This window comes from Perkinsus marinus, assembly GCF_000006405.1.
Source record: "Perkinsus marinus ATCC 50983 genomic scaffold scf_1104296929318, whole genome shotgun sequence".
Lineage (NCBI taxonomy): Eukaryota > Perkinsozoa > Perkinsida > Perkinsidae > Perkinsus > Perkinsus marinus.
Genome location: NW_003216498.1, coordinates 333,136 through 352,161, shown reverse-complemented (window position 1 = coordinate 352,161; position 19,026 = coordinate 333,136). Strand labels below are relative to the sequence as shown.

The following is a 19,026-nucleotide window of genomic DNA, read 5'->3' as shown; positions in this document are numbered from 1 at the left end:
TAGATCAGTTGGAGGGCGCCTGATATGCTGAGGAGCGGTAGGCAGCAACAGCATCAGGCTGGGTGCTTCACGGCACTACTATACATGTTCAAAGGCGGTCGTGGTCACCAACAGCCTAGTACGGTGTCGGAGTCGACGATGGGAGGTGGACAGAGTCGGATAGAGTTTTCCAAGAAGACCGAGAGTAGGGGTAGCGTGTCAGGTGAGCCGCCTGATGGTTCTTGTTAGATTATGATGACGACGACATTCGGAGTGTTTCTACTGATTCGAGTTGTCGATGTCATTCGAGGTCTTCTATCTTGGGAGAAAGACCATTGAGGATGGTCACTTTCAGAGAGGTCGTCAATATGATTGAATACAGCCCGGCTGATACGGTGGAAGGGGTAGATAAAGGTACCCAGCGAGCCGTGCCTCTGAGGAGCTGTACGCGTAACACGAGACCAGTGAAGCGCGCACTCCAAGGACGGTATCAAACCCATGCCGTGTTGAGAGGTCGTCGCTATCCAGAAGCTACTAGGCGTAAGTGTGTTGATGCTACACTGAGGCCTTTGAACTGTCTTGAGGTGGCTTCCTTGAGAAGAAGTCGAAGTATGGTATCAGACGCCATTGAAAGGAAGGCTTGCTGTGTGGTGAACTAAACAACGCAGGAGTTCTCTTCATAGTCCTTTGTACACAGTTTATATGACTATTTGGGTATCTATGCTGTTGGTGTTTACTCCCACATTATAAAGTTTCCCAGTGTTATGGTCACCAAATGAGCCGCTGAGGTGTTGTTTCCTTTGTCCCACAGTACGGCATGTGGCTTTGACAACTGAGGAGGAGCAATTAAAGTGTTGGTCTTTACATCGTCTCTCTCTATTGTATAGTGGTGGTTTACTAAGAAGCGTCACTCCTTCCCCTTGGTCGTTTGGGTATAATGCTCAGGGCCTTGCCGACAGGGATCTCTCTCAGATGGTGTTGTTGTTGTTAGGCCAACATTCATCATCAGATTTTCCTGGAGTGAGCTTCTTTGTAACCTACACAGACTTTTCAAATCAACTATCTCATTGGGCGCGTCGAGTGCCCTTATCGATCTGTGCTAATTTTGCATTGACTTTAGGTGAGTGCTTGTGCGTCGTATGTGACGCTACTTTTTACTTCACCGCAAGGCATCTGTCGTCGTTCGGGAAGTGTAGTCCAACACGAGCGTTCAATCGTGATGCCCTTGCATATGTATAGCTCCTAGGTATCGTACTATAAGGCAGTTTGAAAACAGTTCTGTCATCTCGAAGTACCTGGCCGTTGAGTTGAGTACACCATCGCTGAATACCATCTTTTGCGAACATCGTCTTCGGTCTTGTCGATGGCCTTAAGACCATTGAGGTGCCCTTCAAGGGCTTCCTCGTCCGAGTCGACGTGATGGGAAGTAATCAGTGTTATTCTGTATCTTTAACAATTCAATTTTGGAATGTCAAAGTTATCCTCTGAATTTTGTCATTTAGAAATCGACTAATGCATCCGGGGAGTTGCTACGTTAAAACTAACACCGGAGTGGAGTAGCTGAAGGTCTTCCTCTTTACGTGGTAGGTCTGTGGTGCTTAGGCGGTGGTAGAATTGTTCCCATGTTGTTGACTCTTCATCTGGTGTCACCACTCGTACTACTAGTAGTACGTATCCGCTAATAGTAATAGTAATAGTCACCATATCGGATAAGTAGTAGTCTACTTCTTATCCGATATGGTCCTCAGTTACGCTTCATTCCGTTCTGTCATTAGTATAGTTATTATCATGAAGTAGCCTCATCCCGTTATGGCTTTGCGTTGTGTACTCAGCGAAGGGCGACTAGGGAGGCTCAGGTGATACGTTGCTCGATTCTCACTAGAGTAGGATGTGGCCGGCAGGGTAAGAGTCAATCGCGAAGGTGGAAACGCTTGTTGCGGGTATTAGAGTCGTATTAATCAATTTAATATAACGAGTTATGTCTTGCATAAGCCTAGCACATTGCCATGTTCATAAAAGTATACCAGCTGGTGCGGTTTGGAATTGCTGAGTGTCTCTGTGGAGTGTTCGGATGTTGACTCGCGGTGACGCGTTAATGGTTATTGTTGTGCTCTCCTATGACTGTGCATACCAACTTTTGGTCATCTTTGGCCTCTCATGTGCCTGGGATTGTCTCGATTTCGACTTGTAGTATCATCGGGGTGTAGATTTGGTAAGCCGGTTGATCGCGTAGATGGTCCGTAGTAGCGCCTTCGCGACGGTGGGGGGAGAATTGTAGGGAGGGATCCCAATGCGAATTAGTTTCAATCTCAATGACATCTGCGGTTAACAAATCGTCTAGCGCAGTGGAAGGAACGACGACTGTCGAGGAGAGTGCTCCTGGTAAGGTAGCACACTCTCCGAGTAAGGAGGATGAGGGAGGTACTCGGCCTGCCCATGAACCAGACTGTCCTGATACATCGTTTGACACTAGAGAGGCTGAGGACCCTCAAGGGCAGGAGGTCAAAAAGGGGCCTAGGTGGAGTAAGGTGACGGTAGACCGTGTGGTTGGATAGGTGGTTACTTTCTCAGAAGGAAGGGCCCATTTCCCATCAGCTGATGAGACCAGTATGGGTAAGACTGAGCTGATGGCGTTGAAGACTAAGCCACGGAGTAAGTCGATGCAGGCGACGCCCACAGTACATTTTCAAGAGTCGGTGTCGTTTTGCTCATTCGACAGTGAGAGCCCTCTGGAGGAGGTAAGACGCCTTTATAGGAGCCGCACTGATGTATTGGATGACCATCCGCATTTTCATCGCTTGCCTAGTGCTCGAGATGCTCCCAAGAGTCTTATTGCGTCCCTGGGCACTCATCATGTCAACGGCTCTTAGGAAGGCCACAATTCTTCACGGCTGTGCATATGATTTTTTACCCTTGGTGAAAGTGTTGTGGTAGTAAATGTATTAACATCACTTATCTGGTTTATACCATTATAACTCGTCATCCAATAGCAACGGTGAAAACCGCCCTCTTTTTCATTTCACGTTAGATCACCACTGTCGTGTTGCTGACCTGTTTCGTATCATTGTGTCAGACCTGTCCCCTTCACGTGTAGTTAGCGGATTCTCTCCTAACTACGCGCATCTTTAAAGATTCTGCGCTTTTCCTCATGGTTCAGTTGGTGGGCTCGTTACGTTGTTTATGTAGTTATTTTAATACTATTGGTAGCTTATGCTCTCCCGTGTATTTGGATGCTTCAGACCAGTTGTGCGTGGGTGGTACGTGTGGTCTTCTCTCGTTGTCGTGGTTACGTTTCTCCCGCAGTTGTACGGCCCTTCCGGATAAGCCTGTCCGGTCGAGTAGTAGTTATCGGCTGAGTAGAGGGCATTCAGCAGCGAAGTTGGTGGCTCCTAAAAGGAGTATTCTCAAGAAGGAACAACTTCCGAATCTTGATATGGTGTTAAATCAGAATGAGCTCACGACGGGTAAGATGAGGCTAGCCTGGACTTGAGCGCAGTTTTACACTTTTTGTATCAGATTCGTTGCAGCTAGCAGAGTCGAATAAGGAGCATTTTGCCTCGTCAGTTTCGCTATGTTCAACAGTGGCCTCGCTGTATGGAGACTTCTACGAGGATATGGAGGAGGACTTCCGCCCATCTAGTGTTCACTTCCGTCCACAGCAAGTTGAATATACTTTTGATGACGAACGCCTCCTTTCGGTGTCTCTGGGAAAGACAGCGGATTATGACGGTGCTTCGAATGAGAAGCGAGCAGAGAAGTTGGCTGAGGAGACGGCCACGAGAGCTGTGGCTAGAGGAGTGTATGCCTTCTAAGATTCGCTGATGCATGTGTATTGTCCCTAGTATGATGGTGGTCAAGCTGGAGCTCTGCTTTGGTGCATGCACTCGGTTGCTTACCACACCATCTTCACTTCTCAGTGGGTACTGCCACCATGTTTATACTAGTAGCAGTAGTAATGCCAGTATTGTTGACATTCTATCGTCTATTCGACCCACCGTCCGCTGGGGCCAGCTACTGCTCCTTCCTACTGCCCTTCTTAGGGCAGTGGTCATGATTATTCAGTTTGTAGTCAGAGTCCCCTACCACAAGTGCAGCAACGTAGAGCATTCGGTACCTCTTAGTGTACGATTATTACGATGCTGTTGTTGCTGATGCTGTTACCGACTGTAGGGCCGTCCTATCTACATAAGGAATACCCTTCTGGGGACCTATTCTTAGCTCCCCACGGTAGATAGAGATTGTTGTTGGTGGCCTCTGAAAACTGTTGTATTATGAAGATTTTTTTTTATTGTATCAACGTCACGGTCTGACGCTGTGTCTGTTTGCGAAGTGCTCCTCTATAAACTGTTACTCGACGGAGCGAAGCTGTTTGGGATGATCCTATTGGTCATCGAATGACGACTTTGTCTACTACTTGCATTGGTTTTTTCGTCGCTCCGTTTTAGTATGATAAGATTGCCTCATCGTGATGGTTGCTGTAGGGCCCTACCGAAGATGCTACATCGTCAACGAGCCCATTACGCCGGAGCTATTCTCATGATACCTTCATAGTTACTATATCGTCATCATCATAAAATTCAATTTCAGAACTATGTATTGTATAACTCGATTTCTCAAATGACTCATTCGAGACTAGTCTCTGTCTGGTCTGCTTGCTACACCGGTGATGGTCGCCACGGTTAAAGACATGTTGTTGTCGTAGTAGTAATATTCTCTATCTGTCGTCTAGCAACAGCAGCAGTTGGCCTTCTTGTCACTTCTGCTGGTGTTTTTTGTACTAGCTCTCACCTGCCACTCACGTCATTGGTCTCAAGGCGTGTAGTGAACCACTCATTTCCTTTCCACAGAAATGTCCATTGAATGTTCCTTGGCCACTTCTTGCTAGTAGGTAGAGTGGACGCTATCATTTATATCATATTCTTCCTATCTAATCTCATAATTCTTATATGCCTCGGGACACTCGGGGCTTACAATTTTTTTCAAGCTGTGCTCGCTTCTACCATTCCAACTGGAAGTCTCCTCCTCCTCGTTTGTGGAGGAGGAAGCCCAATAATATCCTCCTGTATCGTCCGACCGTGGTAATAGTGAACTGTGTAAAGTCTTCTCTTGCACGACGATATGATGATATAGGCGTTGAAGTTTTTATGAGCGGTATCGTAGTGTTAGTCTCCGCGTTATGACGATGTCCCACCTCCTCGAGAGGCTCTTATCAATGCAAGCGTCTTGAGTTCAGTTCAGTACTACCAGTGTGTGCCATACCACTCCTTCCGCAAATCAGGTTGGATCATGAGGCGCCTTCTATCGTATAGGTCGAAGGCGTTTGAGGCGGCAAGGCACTCAGTAGCTCACCACTAAGCCTTTCCCATTCTTGTGCAGTACTCTCCTGTTAGATGCGGCCTTCTTTAGTGGTGATGAGGCTCTTCACAACACAGCCGGTGACTTCTCGTATACACGGTTCTGGTCGGTGGCGAAAGTATGCCCCTGATGGAGGTAGCGGCAGCTGGTTGTACGGCAAGGTAACGGGTGGAGGAGGCCCCTCTCTAGGGTGGTTGGTCGATGGTTGCCCATTCAGGTTAAGAAGGAGACGGATAAGCGAACCAGGAGTGTGAATACGTCCTTCCTATGGCTGTCGTCGGGCGTGAGTAAACTCTCTTGATCCGTTGACCTCGATGTTTCTATGGCCAGCTGTGGTTAATTCCGTTTGAAATTATCGAGAAAAAATGCCTCTATGATTTGTAGCTCATTAGATGTGTAGTTTACTCGGAGTGGAAATGAATGACGGATATCTCTTCGAATGCACATTGGGCATACGCACATGGTTGAGGACATGTGTTGGTGACAACATGGAAATTCTGAGGAAATTTTAGGTGGTTTCTGTACATTTCTATGCGAATTTTATTATTGCTATGGGAAATCCCAGACTCAGCTGAGGTGAGCGAGCATCTATCCCAACACGGCTCAGCCACTAGGAGATGGTGTTCCTTCCGGCTGCCCCCAGGCCCTCCCTTCCGTAGGTATTTATGTTTGGTATGTGTTTTGTAGCCGTACCACTATACGACATGTATTGCAAGTCCACAGGGCAAGGGTCCACTGGAGGGGTGAGGCTCTCCGACTCCCCGACGCTCCTTAGTCTTCCTTTTTTCTATCAGTTTGCAACAGTAGGGCATAAAGAATACAAGCCGCCTCCTAAGGAGGGTGAGGCGAGCAAGAGGTGGGTCTTGGTCGCGGACTAGGGAACGATGTCGTGGTCAGAGTTATCAAAATCACTTTCGCTGGTGCTGTTCAGAGCACATTGAAGTGGGACTTCTATCCGGAGCAACGATCAGTCTATGTAGGCTTGGGACATCTTGGAACGTTTTACGGTAGCTGATCTGTGTGCAGTGCTAAGGGAACATGTGAACGACTTTGCTCAGTTGAGCTCAGGAGTTTCCTCACTAACTATAGAAATTTACGTTACGAATTCGGGTAGAAATGTCCAGAAACCAACGAGGTTTCCCAAAATTTCCTCAGAGTTTCCATATTGTCGCCATATTTTCCTGCACTGCTCGCTTTTACAAGGATCATAATCACCAGCAGCTTCATCCTGCCCACCTTAGGTCACTCCTGGCGAGACGGCCTTGGCATTCTTCCGAGCTAAGAATAGGACCAATAAGCCCATCATAGGTAGTAACGGCAGTCACCCCTGCAAGGCACTTTGAAGTTGCTGGGAATTTTCCCTTGTAACTTTTCTTAGGAATGTCTACGTATCACATGCTGCCACTAGAAGCTGGGCTCTACTTCAACAAAATACAATGCTTTTGTTTCGATGAGCAATTGCTCGGACCTCACGAGGTGGGGCGGCTACAGCAGCGTGTTGGCTGTGATGGACCTCATCGTGTAGGAGGTGGACATGCCTGTGTTCTTTTTCATCGACCCTGACATTATGGACGATCGAAGGATGGACCAAGTGGACGAAATTACGTTGACGTATCTATTCGGTCCGACTCAGTCAGAGGTGACCTATTCCGTATCTTACATGGTGCGTGGTAAGATTCCTTTCCTGGTAGATCCCCGATGAGTACGAAGACTTGCAGCCTGAGATACAGACACGCAGACTGGGACAACCGACCACTGCAATGCCTAGTATATTACCAGCCGACAGGCCAGATCCTAACCGTGCAGTGTAATGATGACGATAACAACCGCGCACGCCATGGTGATCGATTTCTATCATAGAGAGAGGCCCTACCCTCTCTCTAGAGTGTCAACGTTTCTTGTTACATGTTACGCCGTTTTGGGTTTGCCGCCGTAAATCGGGAGGCTGTGAGGTTGGTCTTTATAGATCGATGGATTCAACATTATCATCATCTGGCCTGCCTCCCCCTCCTCCTCCTGCTGCTGCTGAGGGGTGTGTGGCAGGGGCAGTGGCAGGGCTGGACGAGAACGCCTCAGGGGCTGCTAATAGTACTGAGGATGGTAGCATTCAAGTCGCTACTGGTAGTACTTGCCGTTGGGCATGAGAACCCATCGTTGGTCAGGTGATTCTTTGAAAGAAGTTCTGAGGACGCCCTCGAGGGCCTCCCCAGGGGTTAATGGAAGGGGAAGTTCTCAGCGGAGGCACAGTCATAGTGGGACACCAGTTGAAAGGGAGGATAGGGTCCGTGGGAGCTCTGTTATGGACTTGGTCCGCAACTTCGAAAGCACTATAAAGAAGAGGGTCAGAAGGCCGCCGTTGCAGCCTGTGCTAAGCGAGAGGGCCAAACCTACTGCTAAGGGTGACGACAGTGATGACAATACCAGTGAGTGGCAGTGTGGTGAAAAAATGCACATGGTCAACCACATGTGTTGGTGACGATATGAAAACTCTAAGAAAATTTTGGAAAATTTTTGTTAGTTTCTGCACACTTATCGTATAGTATTCCAATTCGTATATAAACTCCTATAATAGGTGAGGAAAGTATTGAGCTCAGGTGAGGAAAGTGAAAATTTTTTTCCAGCACTCTTCGAGTGGGGTCGGAGGAAGGAGCAGTGCCGGAGTATGTGGGTTTCGCTTTCCTCAGCTGATCTCAAGATTGTCGTCACTAATAATATATAAGTTTACATACGAAATCTGGTAGAAGTGTACAGAATCCGCGATTTTTTTCAGAATTTTCATATCATCACCAACCATATGCATATTTTCTTTTACTATTGGGGGAGGGTCACCAACTGCGAGGTGCAACGATCCGTCCTAGTAGTGTCGATGTTGGCCACCTGTTCTAACGGATGGAGTATTGGACCTTCCTGTAGGCGCCGCCTTTCTGAAACAAGTCAAGGGAGTAGCAGAGGGTCGATTCGGGATCAAAGTCCGCAGTTGGAGGGTGGGGCCAGGAGTGGGGTTTGTACTGTGACGGGCTGGCTCCTGTGTAGGAAGCGATAGTGAGCGCAGACATCGAAGAGGTGGAGGAGACCAGTACTGTTACTGTCGAAGTCTGCGAGGTGATGCCATGGTCAGAGTAGTCGTTCCTTATGCAGTCATAGGAAACGACCAAGCAGGGTGAAGTGCCGCAGAGTGGACCTGTGGCGGAGGAAAGGACACCTGAGAGGGTGGGGCCTCTGATGCTGCTGGTGCCTGGGTAGGGCTGGGTCCTCAGGAGGTTGAAGTGTCATGCACATCATCACATAATCAAGATTGGGCCACCCCCTTTGCTGGTCCAGAGGAGGAGGAGGATATGGGAGGAGGGGATCAAAGCGAAAATACCAAGACGGGCGTGGTCGACTCGGAGGTGGCACCAGCGGGACAACCATCTGGGGGAGGAGGGGTAGTCGAGGGCAACAACGAGAAAGGTAGTTATACAATATGACAACTATATACAATAACATAGTGATATATAAAATGGTTCATCGAGTAGCATATTAATTTCTATTATAATAGAATGTATCATCATGGCCTTACCGATATATTTGTATTATAGTGATGCCCATGTGTGTCCCTGGGCCCTTGGTGGGTACACTAGAGTACTGTTCTCAGACCATGCAGAGTTGATGGACGTTGAAGAGGAGGAGGCTCCTGTGGTGGTTGCCTCTGGGAAGCAGGAGGCGTCTCTGGAGTCTGTCGAGGGAAGTGTGGCCCTACCGGTGGCGGCCACCCCGAGACAGGACCAGCAGACGCCGATGGTGAAGAGGACCCCTAGCAGTAGCAGGGGTAGTCAGAGGTCAAGGAGGCAGTCCACGAGCAAGGTATGGTGGAGGGAGAGGGGGCCTAGGGACTTGAACTTGGTAGAAATCGGCAAGGAGGAACTCGACACCTGCGGCGGCTGTCACTCCGGTGGCACCGGTAGAGGAGAGGGCGGCTCCAGTGGTGGACAGCTGCGAGACCCCTGTAGGCCCTTGGGACTAGGATGCTGCCGTTGACACTTATGGTCTCAGGTCATGCCAAGTACTGTGACTGTCGTCGAGGAAGTGGTCCTGAAAGATGAGACCCCGCGAAGTGTGAGGATCCCCACTCCAAAGGTACCAGAGGGCGTCGTCGACTGTTGCCGCGAGGTCGTCCCCTTAGCCTTCGGCTGTGATGGGAGATGTCCCTGTCATTACCCCTCCGCCGTCGAAACAGAACTCCCCAGTGAAGTCGTCTAAGGCCATGGCAGAGGGTAGAGAGGGGTCGGGGTGGTGGTTGTAGTTTGTACGGCATGCCGTTGTAGGACCGCATATGGGCACTTTTCCCCAACCATTGACCACGCAGGGTGGGGGTATACCTCCAGACCTAGAGGAGGAGGAGCCAGACTATAGCGGTATACCTTTGGAAGAGCGACTGAAGGACAAGAGGTGGCAGGTTAGGCTCAGGTCCTACTATTAATTTTGTGGCGCGCGCCGTTATTTTGGAGTGTATTCTCTTCAGTGCTTACACGGAGATAGACCGAACCTTAGCTGCTGATAATACGGAAGAGAAGGAGAAGGTCGCTACCGTGGAGTTGCTGTTGATGAGTGCATCGGTGGTGACCAGCGAGACCAACCCCCGCAGCCAGGAGGGGGCATGCAAGGCTATTGCGGTGGGCAGCCATGGACCACGCCTGCAAGCTTATGGTATTCTTATTAGGCGTGTACTGGGGCTAGTAACTTCAACCTTGGGCCCTTCCTTGCTGGACTTCTGGAGAAATACATATCGGGCAACCAGAAAATTCAGGGCTTCGGTGTGGAGTGCTTGGCGAAGGCGATCGAAGGGCAGGAGGGCCTGTCGAAGGTGACGGAGTAGCTAGTGTTGGTTTGACCTGGTGGTGTTAGGAGGTGATGGAAGGTGTATGTGGGCATGCCAAGGGTCTGTTGAAGCCGCCTAAGGGGAAGAAGATGCCAGCTAAAGGGGTCACCAACAAACAGCTCTCTGGATGCCTCGCTGCTCTTACTAGCCTCCTCGAGGCCTTTGGGGTGAGGGACCTGCTGCTAGTGGCCATTATGATCTTATGTAGACGACTGTGATACCCCCGAAGGAGTTCCTCAGCTTGGGTGTTGAGGCATGTGGGAGCACTGACAGAGGCGTGAAAGAGGCGGGGTACTTGGTCACGTCCATCTGGCCCTTCCAAGATCCCCCCTAGATACACTCTCTTGGTTGAGTTGTACCAGTGGCTGCCCGACGTCGAGGCCTGTGGCAATGGTTTGGCGGATAATCAAATGAAGGAGTTCAAGACTCGCTGTGAGAGGTTGGGAGAATGCCAACCAAGTAAACCCTCCTTCTTCCTCCTCTTCCTCGCCGCCCAGTGGTTCCCTCAGAAACTCCAACGAGGTTTGCCTTTGGGGTCAAGCTACCGGCAGAAGGTGAAAAAAGCCGACGCTGCTTCGCTCCGCTGTAGAGGCATGCCAGGTGCGACGGGTGCTGTGAGCCCGGGGGCCGTCGCTCAGTCGACTGAAGATGCTGCGTACGACATGTTACAGCCGCAGGACATCTTTAAGATGCTCCCTAAGGACTTTGTAGGGCCTCTCTGATGTCGACCCTCGTGGATGGCCCCTCAGGTCTCACAGGTCACCTCCGCGACCAAGTGGGTAGAAAAGAGGGACGCCATCGGCCAACTGACGGCCCTTGCTAAGAAGCACAAGAAAATGGTAACTGCTGCTGCTGCTCCTGTGGGCCTCAAGGTCCGGTCAGTCCAGCCTGGCAGGTCCTGGGGGACTCGGCGTCTAGTGTAGTGCAGTGCCTGATGAAGGTTGTCAAGCTGGACCAGAACATACCGGTGGCGACAGAGGCGTGCAGGTGGGCGCACGTCCCTGTAGGGATGGTCATGGGCCTTGCCGCAGTGCACTGTGTGCGGTGGCCAATGGGCTCCGAGGGGAGATGCCTCACAGTAGGATGCTGTTGTTGACGATGCTCACGAAGATCAAAGAGAAAAATGCAGGAGTACTGAGGCAGGTTAGTCGGCGTGGGATTCCGTCACTGCGCCATGAAATTACATCAGGCCATCGGGTGTATCGACGCCCTGTTGAAGTACCAGTCGTTGTCGCTGGACAATCGCCTGGTCGAGGACTTGGCAGGCGTCATTAATGACAAGAATCCCATAGGGAGGCGAGAGGTGGGGTATCTTAGGTTGCCTGTAGAAAGATACACTTCATGCCCGCAAGGTGCTCGGCATATGCTCTCGTGCTTTACCGTTCGTCTCAGCGGACCTGCTACTACCAATGGCGGAGACTGTACTCTTGCCGTGTCTCGATGAGTCCGACAAGACGGTCCGGGAAGCCGCCTGCACCCTAGGGGACCTTGTGGGCGTGGTCCTGGTCCTTAGGGCCTCTTATCAGGAGCGTTCAGATACTCACTAGAGACGATAGTTTGCAAGGGGTGATCCTTACTAAACTGCACACGATGACTGCGGCCCGTCGAAAGGCCATCGAGGAGCGAATGAAGTGTCTCAAGGTTGTCAGTACTCCTATGTCGGCCTCCACTACCAAGCCCAGTAGAGAGCCCTTGAGGGCCACGGGGGGGATGCTGTCATGGTCAGGCGTACCAACGATGAGAACGGGCTCCACACCGGCCAGTGGGAAGGGTTCGAGGGTCCGTGAGATCTCAGCGGAGTCCACTGCTAGCCGCCGAGTTAGAGTGCCGGCTATCAGGGCACCAGGAGGAACTGCCAATAGGATCAACACTAGAGGGGCGGTAGGCAGGAGGGACAGGTGGGGTTCTTGTCGAGGCCTCTTCTAGATGCAACGAAGACCAGTGGAGCCTCCATTGGCCCTACCTTGTGGGTCGGCACCCGCTGCTGTCACACCGGTAAGTCCCTCCATAAGGCTGCCATACAGCAGTGTGCTCAGACGGGGGCCGCTACTAGTGGCAAGGGAACAGGGCGAGGGATGATGGCACCAAGACCAGCAATACCAAGGGCCACGTCTCGTCCTCGAGGGAGGTAGGGCTCCCTCTTCCCCCCTGCCCTCGACTTTCTATCGCAGGTCCGGCGTCACGACTGCTACTACTAGTCAGAGGTGAGTGGTAGATGATCGTCGTGTGGGCCACGGTGTCGGTCAGGGCTCCTGGGTCCTCTTTACTGAGGCAGGCTACACTCACCTCCTCTAGCAGTACTCTAGAGGCAGGGGCTGCCTTGGGTAGGGGAAAGGGGTTCCTCCATGGGCACATCGTCGTCATCAGGTGTTGAACTTATCCCTGCTGCCGGGTCCAGGCTCAGAAGACAACACAACGAGAGGCACTCTATGTGGTGGGTAGCATAGGAAGGTGTCGCCTACCACTATATGGTGTTGGGTATAGGCCCGTCGAGGACATCCCAGAGGCGTTGGTGTCGGCATTGCATCATCAGTGGAACCAGAGTGTGAATACTCAGGATGCTTGCAGTGCACTACTCCTCCGTGGGTTTCATTCCTTCCGTCTTCTCCTGGCTAGCAGTTCCTCCACAGAGAAAATGTTCGCGCCCCGAGGGGCCTTCGCGGAATTCGTCATCGCCATTGATTTCTGGGCCGACTTCTACCGTACTGTTGACGATAGAGAGAAGCCCCTCCTAGATGAGGTGGGTGTTTCCCCCGGCTGGCTCCTTTCCCCACTCTAACTCGGTTTAGGTCTTTGACCTTGTGGCGAAGTGGTGTACTTGGCTGCTCAGCACATGTAAGGACAACCCACAAGTGTGGAAGTCGATGCTGGACCTAATGGATGCCCTCCTACCCACCGTCAACAGGCAGGCAGCGAGAGCCTATCTCTGGTGTCACCCCAGTGTCACCACAGGCCCTTCACTGAACGGGAATGCAACGTCTTCATACCTGCCTTGTTGGAGCGAATGGGGCACAAAATGGCAGCCTTTCGGAGCCACATCAAGAACTTGGTCACCATCCATTTCGTCAATACCGAGGCCCTGGTCCCGGCCAGAGGGATGGTCCCGATGCTAATCAACTGCATCCAGACCAGCAAGAACAAGAAGTCCGTCGCAGACTGCCTGGAGCTTCTCATTGGAGTCCTCACCCAGCACCAGGGTAGGCCCTATCCTCGTGTGCCACCACCGTACCTGGTTTGAAGGTACGGTGACCACCGGAAGGGCTGTGAAGGACGTTGGTAGAGTACTCATGTCGCTGTATAATGACAAGGACGCTGCTGTACGGGAGCTCGCGCAGACTGCTATCGGCCACTTCGTATGCCTCCTTGAGTCGTTGCTGTCGACTAGTCCTGGATTCAGGTTAGGAGTACTGGTACCGAGGAGACCATACCTAGGCTGAGGGAGATCCTTATGGAGCCTGGTGGGTCCTGGTGTATGGGGCCTGGAAGAGGTGTCCGTGCTTATCTGTAGGCTTCCCGTTGAAGCAGGACCACAGGAACGCCCTTAACGGCAAGTTTGACAAGTGGCTTCTCGAGAGGGGAGGAGGAGGAGGCGACTGTAGTGTTGAACTTGGAAGGGTGCCTTCGTATCACCACTGGTCTAGGCTCTATAACGGAGGACACCAGTGCTGGTCCGTCACGAATCCAAGGTCCGAGTGGAGGGAGGCGGATGGGAGGAGGCCCCTCCGGGATAGCCAGACCTGTTGCTGGTCACCGGAGGGCCCTCACTAGAGTTGGAGGAAGTACTGCTTCTAGAAGGGATAGTGTATACTTGGTGATCCCGTCTCAGCATGCCTGCAATCGGCGCCGGCCCTTCCGGCTCTCCCCTCAGAGGCTCCGGCCAGGCTGGTGACTCCTGGTATAGTGTCACCACCACCCCATGCAGCTCAGATGAAGACGACACCGAAGCAGCAGGGGATGGTGACGGCCAAGACTAGGGGGCTGCCACCACCACCTTCCATGCGGGAGCCTGTGAGACCCCCGAACTGGGAGGCTCTTGGGGACCTCATGGTCCCAGGTACCCGGGGTAGTTGCCTCACAAGAAGATTCGCGAGGGAGCTCTCTGGTTGACATACAGAATAGGTCTGCTGAGTCGAGCACCGCTGTCATCCCAGTGGAGGTGTGGTCACGTGGTTGGTACTATACGACTGATCGTTGCTTGTTCTCTCAGCAACACTCTGTAGCATCCTCTATGATGGAGAGCTGCTCCAGTCTAAGGGAAGCTGAGTACCCACCGGCCCCTCATCCAGGGAGGGTCTCGGGAGGTGAGTCCCTCCTGCTCCTCCTCCTACTACTTTCCTCGGGTCGATCTCATCATCACCATGCAGGAAGTGACTGGTCCATCGCCTCTACCACCCCAGCAGAGGAGCTCGCCTTGGTTTGTGAGGAGCAGCTCAGAGGAGGTGGTCATTGGTATGGTCCTAGGTTTTTGTCTTTATACCCCCCTTCAGGCCACCCTGTGTCAATAGCAGACTTGTGTAAGAAGACCAAAGAGTTGGGGGAGTCGGACCCTAGGGTGATGAATACGACAGCTCTGGCCCTTGGAAAGACTTCTCTCAGCAAATGTTGCGTCACTGCGATGCCTTCCTAAACGCTGCTGCATGCGCCGTTGAGCTGACCTTGATAGCGAGGCATGGTGCGGAGGTGAAGGACTCTGGTGGGGAGGGGCATCGAATGAAATCAGCGTATGATGTTTATCTGTTAGAACGAGTGCTGGACCTGGCCAACTTTCTGGCGACATCTGCAACGGCCTTGGATGAATGCACGTAGGGACCTTCCTATCGTTTGGATGCTTATGGTCATGCTGTGGTCAGGTCTAAGAGTATCAAGACCTTCCTGAGGGCACTCCTTGTGGTGGGTGGATCACATCAGTGATGATGGTTTTGTACGATGGGGCTTCCCTTCAGTCGCTCTCTGATCGGGAGTTCCGTCATAAGCACTACGCGGACTGGCAACGGGCGAACATGGCGGTGGTCACAGCCATGAGTAACGCTGAGACGACGATAGTCTACAAAGTGGGCTCATATACCTCTGCTGGGGATCGAACCCGGGTCCTTCGTTCAGGCTCTATTGGAGTTGTCAAGAGAGGATGAGCGTAAAGGGCAGCTGTGCGTCCTTATCACTAGGTGCATCGACAAGCTCAATCGTAACTTGAAGAATTACTTAGTACCTCAACATCGTAAAGGTAAAGAGCAGCAGCTCATACCACACCTTCCCCGAATCAAACAAACTTGTCTCCTCTACTCTCAGACTGTGAAGTTCGAACATTCCGACTACTGCAAGTTGTCCAGGACCACATTCACAAACTCTTCGTAGAATCCCGTCATAATTCTCGTAACCATGAGCAGCTTCGCTCCGCCGTCCAATTCGATGCATCCTAGGAGATCTCATTGAGAGTGGGTCTATGGGGGACATCTCCCCGAGCGGCGCCGCCCCTGGTCCGAGCAGTGTTGCCTTTACCTCTGATGACAGTATCAAGCGCATCGTGCAGACCGTCTGTCAGATAGTAGGCTTCGCTGAAGTTGGTAGGGCCTTTCGGTTCGCCTCCACTACATGTTATGGTGTAGGGGAGTATATGGGAGTGTACGTGAACGATTCTGATGAGAGGCAGGGGTGGAAGAACCTCATGCGGGACGCGGAGGAGCAAGGCCGCCGGAATAGTAGACATTGTGGAAGTGGAAGTCGTCATGACCGTCACTCAGGTGACGCGAACGCCTCTGATCGACCGGTGGCTGGGTGATGGAAATTAATCATAACTATGTCTTCATTATTCGCACCACGTGCAAGTAGCAAGGCTATTTCCTGATACCATAGTATTGAGTTGATGATATGAGAGGGGAAGGTTTTCCTCAGGAGAGGGAATTGGGAGGTTTTAGTTGGACAGAGATTAACAAAAAGTGTCTCAATGTGAAAATTGGATTTCAATTTGGTATTTAACTCTATCAAGGCTTCAGTGCTAGTGGGAAACTAGAAGTTGAGTATTTCACTTTTGATCACGTGATTCTGATGGGGTGGTGGTTCGGTCCGAATCGACCTTAGAAGTATCGATGACAAAAGGACACTCCGAGACACAGAGTCTGAGTGAAGACACTCAGTGAGTGTGCTGAGGACAGTGCTCAACTCCTTCTCCAACGTCAATTAGTAGTACAGCGGTTGGGGTGTTTGTCAGGGTTAGCTGTTGGCAACAGCCTGTTGCTGTGGAACAGCTCTCTGACGCTCTCGACTAGTCGTATATTTGGTGCCTTGTGAATGATTCACTGCCAAGTCTTGAGTGGTATACACTAGTGACTTGGCCTAACTCGTACGCCACCGTGACGTATCAACATCTACTTTCATCAGTGATGAATCATCACGATGAACTACTATCATCCATCACTCATAACATGTAAACGAAGAATGCAATAACCATAAAGACATCACTGTGCTCCATCCACCGCATTACCATCTGCTGCACCGGCTTCAGCGTCATAAGGACCCCCCAATTCATCCTCTTGGTTGGCCGCCTGACCACCCGCATTCGCTTGGACGACCACAGCTACCATCTAAGGATTGTTCACTGGCACTTGGCCCATAACGTTACCCTCCATGGTGCCCTCGGCTGCCACGACTGGTACCGCCTTGACATTCTTCTGCGTCTCTTCTTTGCTGGCCCATGGCAACTTGCGCTAAAGATATCTTAAGGTGGGTGCTTCTACGCGGGGAGCCGGCTCCGCAACGTTAGCCAACAGGACCAGCCGGGTCGCGTCGACTTGGTTGCTTCTGCCGAGCCTGTCTATTAGACAGTGTCTAACCCGGTGAGAGCATCGCGCAGTACCAACGTAGGACCGCCCAAAGTGAACGCTAGCTCGTTCGCATTGAAGGCATCGTACTCACAGTAGACCAATCGACTCACGAGCGCGTTCGCAGAGATGCGGCATCTCTGATGGGGGCAGCCCCCAGCTGCTATATTCGCAAAGCGCGGGGCGGGACCTAGTTCTTCGCCCTGGTAATCGAGACTCTTGATAAAACGGTGCTAACGCTCGAGCCACTCGGTCTGACTGTCAGTCCAAAGGGTAAAACCACCAACAGTCAAACCCGAGGCCCGGACGATCTAAGCCGTAAACGATCCTGAAATATCTGACTTGTCGTGACGAAGCAACCCGAGGACGTGGCTGTCCGACGGGTGTCAGGTTGTCCACTCAGAACAGCCTGAAGTCATAGATGAATCGTTCATCATGATCTTGTCAGATATTTCCGGCTTCGGCGATCAGCGCAGCACCCCATGAAACTGCACTGATCACCGTGATCGTCCGAATCGGGTTTAACTGCAGATGACCATACCCCTTTATGATTAACAACACTACAAGTTCGATTTACTCGAGCCTTACATAATGGGAAGAAACATACACGTCATCACTGATATAACTTATTCTCCCTCCGACTCAGAGTCGCTCTCTTCGAACAGAGACATGAACTCGCTCAAAGCTATCTTCTGTACCTCTGTCAAATCAATGTAGACGCTGGCTGGAACTCTGCTCCTCCAAGACCCCAGAGCGCATATTTGTTGGAAAGATGAACCCGTCTTGGCCAAATCTGAGGCTGCTCCTCGTCTTAAGGCGTGGCTCCCGAACTTTTCTGCATCCTTGATTCCCATACTTGAGAGTGAAGCTCGGAGTATGAGCAGGAAGGCCCTATATGACAAGAGGGGAAATAACGCGTCTTCGGCAGGATCTGACGACATCCTCCTCTCGAGTAAGACCGCCGCCGCCTCCACAGGACATGTCCAGGAATCGAACTCACAGCAGCAGCCTCTCACTTGCTTATCACCTGCTGGGAGGTTCTTCCTCTTAGGGAGCGTTAAGGTGACTTCTCGCGTCCTCTGATTCACGAATATCTGATTTGTCGACGCCGTGAGGAGCTCAGAGGGAATCCTTAGTAAGAAATGATAACCCAATATTGCTGCCAAAGCAAAGTCGATTAGCCCCTCGCGGATCGCTAGCTTGACCATTTTCCTGAGCATCTGTATGCTAAGCCTTGGTTTCTCGGCTGGAGGTGCTCGAGGATTCTTTGATAAACCTTGAAGCGTTCGCTGAACGGCAACTGTATCCCAAGTCTTGTCCAAGTCCAACCAGTCATGCCATTTCCTTAAGTGCGTGAGATAGCACTTGGCTGTATCTTGATTTCGGAAGGTCGATAGCCAGAGGATCACCATGTCGCCCTTCGCCGGGAGGAAACCGACGTTGTCAGCAGAACTGGGAGGAGACATTGTCTCCGAGACAACTGGATCGCAGTTGCAACGAATTTCATGTAGCAGCGTAGACCAGTGCCATACTGTTTCAGAGTGTTGCTTGACACACTCTTGAATCTGAGCGAGCCAGCCGCATCTGCTAGGTTGCTTAGAACCGAAGAAGACGAAGCCGCTTGCGACTTCATCCAAGTTGGCACTTGCCTTGACTGGAAGCCGCCAACTTCCAGCATCGTGTGGACCGTTGATTTTCTCTGCAATTTTACTGCAGTCTTGATGAGATGATCCCACATCGGACCACGAAGAAGGCCTGAGCTTGCCTTGTCTCTGAAGCGACTGAATAGCCCTGAGAGTTCGAAATCTGTGACATCTCCGAGATCATCTCTGGAAATTTCTCGAGCTATTTCTTCCCATGTCTGAAACCCCGATTTGAGTAAAATAGTGCAAACCTTCAAGACTTTCACGCTCGACCCAAGCATGGCGTGATCCGACATTGAGTCAATCAACTGAAGACTCAAAAGAAAGGACTCTGTGATTGTGGTCGACGAAGAGCTTGTCTGAGACTGGAGTCTCT

General features: G+C 51.4%; 4 protein-coding genes across 4 annotated transcripts; all 4 read left to right on the top strand.

Annotated features, from left to right (window-relative positions):
• The first annotated feature begins 1 nt into the window (after window position 1).
• Window positions 2-1,205, top strand: Pmar_PMAR012438 (hypothetical protein). Its single transcript, XM_002787616.1, has 2 exons — window positions 2-184; window positions 229-1,205. The coding sequence occupies exons 1-2, from the start codon at window positions 25-27 to the stop codon at window positions 636-638; spliced, it is 570 nt and encodes a 189-aa protein (XP_002787662.1). The 5' UTR covers window positions 2-24; the 3' UTR covers window positions 639-1,205.
• A 1,086-nt stretch (window positions 1,206-2,291) lies between these two features.
• On the top strand, window positions 2,292-3,791 carry Pmar_PMAR012437 (hypothetical protein; the record flags this gene model as incomplete). The annotated part of the gene is made up of 5 exons (XM_002787615.1): window positions 2,292-2,502; window positions 2,551-2,717; window positions 3,187-3,236; window positions 3,283-3,443; window positions 3,496-3,791. 5 exons carry the CDS (start codon window positions 2,292-2,294, stop codon window positions 3,789-3,791), a joined length of 885 nt encoding a protein of 294 aa, XP_002787661.1.
• A 1,469-nt stretch (window positions 3,792-5,260) lies between these two features.
• On the top strand, window positions 5,261-7,218 carry Pmar_PMAR012436 (hypothetical protein, conserved). Its single transcript, XM_002787614.1, has 10 exons — window positions 5,261-5,319; window positions 5,370-5,495; window positions 5,552-5,617; window positions 5,994-6,077; window positions 6,129-6,190; window positions 6,232-6,310; window positions 6,576-6,642; window positions 6,713-6,810; window positions 6,860-6,973; window positions 7,026-7,218. The coding sequence occupies exons 1-10, from the start codon at window positions 5,266-5,268 to the stop codon at window positions 7,143-7,145; spliced, it is 870 nt and encodes a 289-aa protein (XP_002787660.1). The 5' UTR covers window positions 5,261-5,265; the 3' UTR covers window positions 7,146-7,218.
• Window positions 7,219-7,633: 415 nt separating this feature from the next.
• On the top strand, window positions 7,634-15,968 carry Pmar_PMAR012435 (microtubule associated protein xmap215, putative; the record flags this gene model as incomplete). The annotated part of the gene is made up of 48 exons (XM_002787613.1): window positions 7,634-7,757; window positions 8,248-8,318; window positions 8,368-8,436; window positions 8,479-8,544; window positions 8,592-8,784; window positions 8,969-9,177; window positions 9,221-9,319; window positions 9,367-9,450; window positions 9,497-9,587; window positions 9,639-9,780; window positions 9,836-9,986; window positions 10,034-10,177; window positions 10,219-10,359; window positions 10,401-10,483; window positions 10,527-10,651; window positions 10,702-10,746; window positions 10,793-10,899; window positions 10,951-11,052; window positions 11,088-11,179; window positions 11,224-11,335; window positions 11,382-11,495; window positions 11,545-11,682; window positions 11,729-11,873; window positions 11,919-12,073; window positions 12,119-12,187; window positions 12,229-12,320; window positions 12,364-12,396; window positions 12,440-12,516; window positions 12,560-12,626; window positions 12,677-12,932; window positions 12,982-13,121; window positions 13,145-13,389; window positions 13,433-13,545; window positions 13,590-13,650; window positions 13,701-13,787; window positions 14,019-14,200; window positions 14,247-14,348; window positions 14,400-14,493; window positions 14,557-14,631; window positions 14,680-14,744; window positions 14,789-14,885; window positions 14,934-14,994; window positions 15,043-15,082; window positions 15,136-15,243; window positions 15,293-15,413; window positions 15,610-15,753; window positions 15,796-15,888; window positions 15,931-15,968. 48 exons carry the CDS (start codon window positions 7,634-7,636, stop codon window positions 15,966-15,968), a joined length of 5,262 nt encoding a protein of 1,753 aa, XP_002787659.1.
• Between the last annotated feature and the right edge of the window lie 3,058 nt (window positions 15,969-19,026).